This window comes from Panicum hallii, chromosome 3 (genome assembly GCF_002211085.1).
Source record: "Panicum hallii strain FIL2 chromosome 3, PHallii_v3.1, whole genome shotgun sequence".
Classification (NCBI taxonomy): domain Eukaryota; kingdom Viridiplantae; phylum Streptophyta; class Magnoliopsida; order Poales; family Poaceae; genus Panicum; species Panicum hallii.
In genome coordinates this window covers 22820525-22826189 of record NC_038044.1, presented here as the reverse complement: position 1 = coordinate 22826189, position 5665 = coordinate 22820525, and the positions used below count along the sequence as shown (strand labels likewise).

The 5665-nt window shown below is 42.0% G+C and overlaps 1 protein-coding gene across 1 annotated transcript; it reads right to left on the bottom strand.

Annotated features, from left to right (window-relative positions):
- Nucleotides 1-106: 106 nt before the first annotated feature.
- On the bottom strand, nucleotides 107-4336 carry LOC112886368 (DNA primase small subunit-like). Its single transcript, XM_025952260.1, has 17 exons — nucleotides 4171-4336; nucleotides 3928-4066; nucleotides 3382-3432; nucleotides 3123-3298; nucleotides 2942-3019; nucleotides 2729-2840; nucleotides 2506-2590; nucleotides 2387-2438; nucleotides 2244-2305; nucleotides 2038-2153; nucleotides 1811-1932; nucleotides 1525-1593; nucleotides 1381-1438; nucleotides 1070-1143; nucleotides 912-960; nucleotides 714-793; nucleotides 107-540 (listed from the first exon to the last, which is right to left on the bottom strand). Exons 2-17 carry the CDS (start codon nucleotides 4046-4048, stop codon nucleotides 478-480), a joined length of 1368 nt encoding a protein of 455 aa, XP_025808045.1. The 5' UTR covers nucleotides 4049-4066; nucleotides 4171-4336; the 3' UTR covers nucleotides 107-477.
- Nucleotides 4337-5665: the final 1329 nt, after the last annotated feature.

Below are 5665 nucleotides of genomic sequence, written 5' to 3'. Positions count from 1 at the left end.
GTAAGTCTTCAATAGTAGCTGCTGGGCACGGAACTTGCATGGAAAAAACTCTCTCTTATCTCCGTCCGTTTGTGTTTGTTATGTTAGAAAATGCTCCATCAACGCATACGGCAATGCAAAGATCTAGAACATGCCATCTGGATTCTCCTTTTGTTACAAATTGCTGGACATGTGTAGCCTAAGTTACGTGTTATACCTAGGAACCGTCGACCAGCAAGTGTTACACTCATTCTCTGAAGCCCAGCACGGAAACCAACAGACGCCTAAAGCACGTCGTACACCAGTACGGTATAGCTCTGATCACACTCAGTAGCTACAACTTTGAACCGACATGGTACCATTTCCGGAGCTGCGTCATGGAATAATCGCCCATTCATCCATGCAAAGAGGTCAGTGTCCAGTTGAAATGCACCTGATCGCGTCCCACAGGCAGAAATGTGGGCTACCGGCCCACCCATAGGCGTGCATATGTGGATTTTACCAATTCAAGGAATTCTTGGACTGTTGGAGCTTTGCATTGTATGCACTTTCCAGTTCCTCCTGCAAAATTTCAGGTCGAAAATGTCATGGGACACCGAAATAGCAAATGCTTTCGAGCATAGAATCACATGATATCAAGAAGTTATCTTATGTTTGCTTAAGATCTACAGCCGAAGATCTTTTGCAGGGTTTCAATTATTCACATACACACATGGATGAACTGCCACTCGTACCTTGCATGCTTTCAGCAGTGGTTGCAGAAATGAAGTTCTGAAAAACCTGATGGATTTCTCCAGGGACGTTCTTTCCCAATCTGTAGCTCAAAGAGATTGTGCAAAGAGGGTGTATTAGGCAAGGTTGCATGGTACTAAAATGCTATATTTTTTTTGGCAATTACAGATCATGGAAGGTGGATGCTTATAATCACTTACTATTTTCAGAATCTGTCTGAAAACCAGCAGCATTGAGCTCTCCTAAAAGCTGTATTAAGTATTGTTTTCACAAATCAGCATTGTACCATGATGCTTGGAAGAAGAATATGAAATGTTAGTGCATAATCTTAATTCATGCTAGTGTATATGGACCATACCTGTGATAGAGTCGGAACAGCTGTAGGATCAAAATCATCGCAATTACTGGGATCAATTGGAACACAAACACGACCTAGAAAAAGAAACAACAATCAATTATCAGCATAGGGTGCATTGTGTGACAAAAAAAAATCCAGCAGTTCTTAGAATAGTTCAGTTTCACTCATAAATAAACTAAACGAAAAGGTTAAGTATTTAAGTGCCCAAATTTGTTCTGCACTAGGCTTCAAATGCACATAAGAGATGCCACCTAATTATCACATTACAAACTAAAACAGAAATTGAATGCATTATGTCTTTCAAGTTTTACCTGTCTTTGGGTGTATACAAAAGGGAGCTTTTAGTAAATGATTCATGTGCTTTGATACCTGGCATGCATATAAAGTTAGGAGTGAGAACAACCTTGGATAGTTTTACTACTGCAAACACATACAACTGATGAATTTCCTTTTACCTCCATGTCAAGTCTAGGATATGTGTATGAGAAGACGATCTCTTCCACACATCTCCGAAGGCCCTGAGCCTGAAACATATAACAATTAGCACAATTATTGAACATAAGAATATGAATCAGCAGATGCGAATGTAATTGAGAAATTGGGATATTATACAATCAGGTGAAATCAAAAGAAATAAATAGTGATCGATAAACCGACAAATGTCCAAATAAAAGTGAATAGGACTGCAGGGGATTGAACACAGAAAAAAAGTAATTAGGATTGCAGAAGATTAAATAGAACCTTGTGCTTTCCTGACTGTAAGGTCGTCTTCAATTGTTTCCATCTGGCTGCATTGACATCTTCCTTTGAGATAGAAGATCGTCTATTTCCCTGCCACTTGTCATGGAGCTCACTAGCAACATCTAGAAATGAAATCCACTTCAGAATGATGGTGAACATATTTAAAGGATGGTAGGTTTAATCCATATCAGACAACAATGTTCATTTCTTATGGCACCTTTTCTTACTTTCATCAGGGATGAGATCAAGTATCTTCTGACATCTCTCCTCTGATGCAAAGAGTTGTTGGCTAAGTAGCAACTTGTCTTCAAAGAAGCTTTCAAGAACATCCGTGTATGACCGTCTGCAGGTGCATAAATTACATAATAATCAGTTTAGCTCTTCCATTTTCTGTTGGTAGAACAAACAAATTGACAAGACAATTAATACATACACAAGGAAAGGATGGAGGACAGGTCCAGCCAAGGATACTTTCTTCAGTGTGTTTTCACCACCCTGAGATACATTCATAGAATTAAATAGACTTCTGGTGTGGGCGACAAACAGCATGTAGAGTCATGAATGATGAAGTGTCACCTTGTAGACTCGAAAATAGTCAGCAACTGCAGCCCTTTGTTCATCGCTGAGCCTAACATAACACAAATGTATTTTAGGATTAACAAACATAAGAAACAGAGAAGTTAATGAGAACATACTTTCTTGCTCTGCTGTCACAGACCCAGCAATGGACACCACGACGGCCACTGTATACCCACAGTATGTGACTGAAACCAAAATCATCTGCAAACAATAATTATAATTAGTAAACAAATGCACATTACATTAGAAGTAACCAACTGCAAATCTGCACTTCGTGCAGATAAATCTGCTAAAGTGGATAGCTCATGTTATGATTCACTGCATAATAAAATAACATGCCTCTAAGAGAAGTATCCAGAATTTTGATAGCAATGGTCATTAAGGGCCAGCAGTCCGAGCAGACATCAGCTCCAGAGCAGCAGTAGCGCACATCATCATAATCAGATATATCCTGCGCAAATTAAAGATGTTGGCAACTTGCAACGGTTGCGCAAGAATATAACGTGCACAGATAAAGCGAACAGGGAAAGAAAAGAAACGCAAATTTCTTACAATGTCAAAAATTAGTTCCCTTTCCACTGGTACAAAGACATTATTGCCAGATTGGGCGTAAGCATGACGCTTTGCAGGCTGCACAAAGAACACGATTCTTCAGGCAGTAGCAAACAGAGGGTAATGCAGGAAACTAGAATCAAGCAAAAAAATTGATATGTTTAGTGATGCTGCATCATACATCTACGCTGTAGACAGGTCCAATATCAATCTTGAAAGGGCACTTCTCCTTGATAGAACTCTCCAATTCAGCAGCACTATCAAAGGATTGGAAGCGCAGGTAGATGTCATTCTCTAGTGTAAATGAAAACTCTCGACGTCCAACATATGACTGATCACATCCGGGGTGCTTTCCATCTATATAAAAACAAATTTTGGTTAATCAAGAAACAGCAAGAGCGTAAGCCTAACCCTAACCAAAGAACCAGATGAGCACGAACCATTTCCATAGCAAAGCCATTTGAAGAAATCACCATATGGGAAGAGCTTTGCTGCAATAGTATCACTGGTTGTTAGCAGAAGCAGTAGCGAAAAATCAAATAAACTAGTATCCTTACATAGTGGAGTAGATTTCTAAATGCAAAACCTCAATCAGGCAAAGAACATGCCTAGTTACACGAGAAGAATAACAAAATGTGCTAGGTCTGAACAAAAATAAGAAAAAAGAGTATGGAAATAATCGCAAGAAATTGGAAGGAGTTGAAAAATTCTTGAAGCAAACAAATATTAGCCATTGCTTAAAAGAGGAACACTTGCAGGAAGCAAATATTAGCCATGTTACGTCTCACTCAAATACAGCAGGGAAAAAAACCACGATTCAACAAAAGAAAAACATTGAGCCTCTACAGTGAGATGCAAGATCACAACTTTGTCCAGAATTAGTGACAATTAAAGAGGACAGATAGCTATGGACTTATCGGATGCATGGGTCATTTTTCAGTTTATCTAGTCAGTTCCACGCGTTAGAAGGGAACGAATCGCTTTACCGTAGTAGACTCGGAGGTAGTCAGCGTTGAACCGCTCCGGCACCGCAGCAGGGCCTTCTACCTTTAGCTGCTGCGGGCCGTCAATCTCCATAGAGTCAACCGGCTCATCGTCCCTACCCATCCTCAGATCAAGAACAGACTGAGCCAAAAGAAACAAAATAATTAAAATTAGACACACACAAAAAAAGCACGGACTGGATTTGTAGTGGAAAAAATGGCACGCTTCGAAGGACTTGTGCTGACTTGGTTGGAGACGGGGGATGTAGTCCGCGCCCTTGGCTCCCGGCGCCAGCGGCTTCGGATCCAGAGGCGGTGCAAGCAACGGGCGTTGCAGTGGGGGTGCGGAGCGGTGCTGGTGAGGGGCGGCGCGGGCGAGAGGTGGTCGTACTAGGTCAGGGGGGCAGAGAGCGGAGCGGGGAAAGAGGCAGTGGAATGGCGGGAAGAAGGGCGCCGCTCCCGCCAAAAAGCCAAGTCGCCGCTGGCGCTCTGGTTCTGATCGGGGCCTCGGTTCGTAACGAGGGCCTGTCCTGCATTCGGATCTGGGCCTTGTCTGCTTTATTGTTGGGCTTGGCTGCATGTAGCGGGCGGGGAGGGGAAGAGCAGGTTGGTTTTTTTAAAAAAGGGTTTAAAAAATAAAATTCGAAAAAGGACGTCGGTTGGGAAAAATTCGAAAAAGGGTGCCTCCCGCCCGTTTATCGGGCGGGAAGCATGGGGCCGGGGACCTCCCGCCCATCCAGCGGGCGGGAGGTTCCCCGAGGATCTCTTCGCGAATAAGAAATTTTTCTTATTCGTAAAAAGGTCCCCGCGGGGGCGTCCCACCCATCCAACGGGTGGGATGCAGTGCCGAGGGGCATCCCGCCCGTTGGGCAGGCGGGAGGTACCCCCACTATATAAGCCCCCACGTACCCCTAAATTTTCATTTTATTCAGCAAAAACCATGAAAAAAAGAAAGGGAGAAGAGAAAGACAGAAGAGGAAGCGGCGAAACCCTATTCATACGACGATTTGGAGGTATATTCTCATTCTAGTCGTATAATTAATTAAAAATAATTATAATCTAGGAAATATTTTTTAGGGTAGTTATGTTTTGAATAGTTTTTAGTATTTTAATTATTTTTAGTATAATTTATATTCTGAATAGTTTAGAATCTGGAAAATATAATCGGGGAATCGCTGAAACTTAAGGTCGTTGTGTATTAATATATAGTATAACTAGTTTATTAATGATTGACCGATATATCTTCCGAGAAGGGTATTTTCAGTATATATTACGGAGAAGGAAATGTGATTTATGGACTGAATGGGGTAGATTTAAGTGAATTCAACTGTGCGGTCAGAGAAATTACCATACCGCACGAGAGGACATTTGAATCCCTATGCAACTGGTTAATGAGGGGATTAAGGATTAATCAGGAGACACACACTGTGAGTGTTCAGTGCTTCATAAATCGTACCACTCATGCTTTGATCTGGGAGCTGATGCCACTTGCAAGCAACGAGGACTGGTTAACTTATCTGCAAAATACAAGTCATTAGCAATGGCCACTGGTACTCCTTGTCAGTGTGCACCAGAACCTTTTGATAAACATTAAAGCTGCTCCGGGGGATGAAAATATTGATGAAGAAGTTGAGGAGCCAAACATTGAGGCAGGTGGCACCGCAGCACCTCAATGCGTGACTGATGAGGGGGAGAACATACCCTTTATTGTTGAACAACTGCAAGACGAAGAACGTGAATT

Coding starts and splice junctions, on each gene's coding strand:
- LOC112886368 (XM_025952260.1), bottom strand. CDS start 4,048: ATGGGTAGGGACGATGAGCCGGTTGACTCTATGGAGATTGACGGCCCG. Junction 3,299..3,381: donor ATGGCTTTGCTATGGAAATG/GTTCGTGCTCAT, acceptor GTTTTTATATAG/ATGGAAAGCACCCCGGATGT. Junction 961..1,069: donor CTGTTCCGACTCTATCACAG/GTATGGTCCATA, acceptor TACTTAATACAG/CTTTTAGGAGAGCTCAATGC.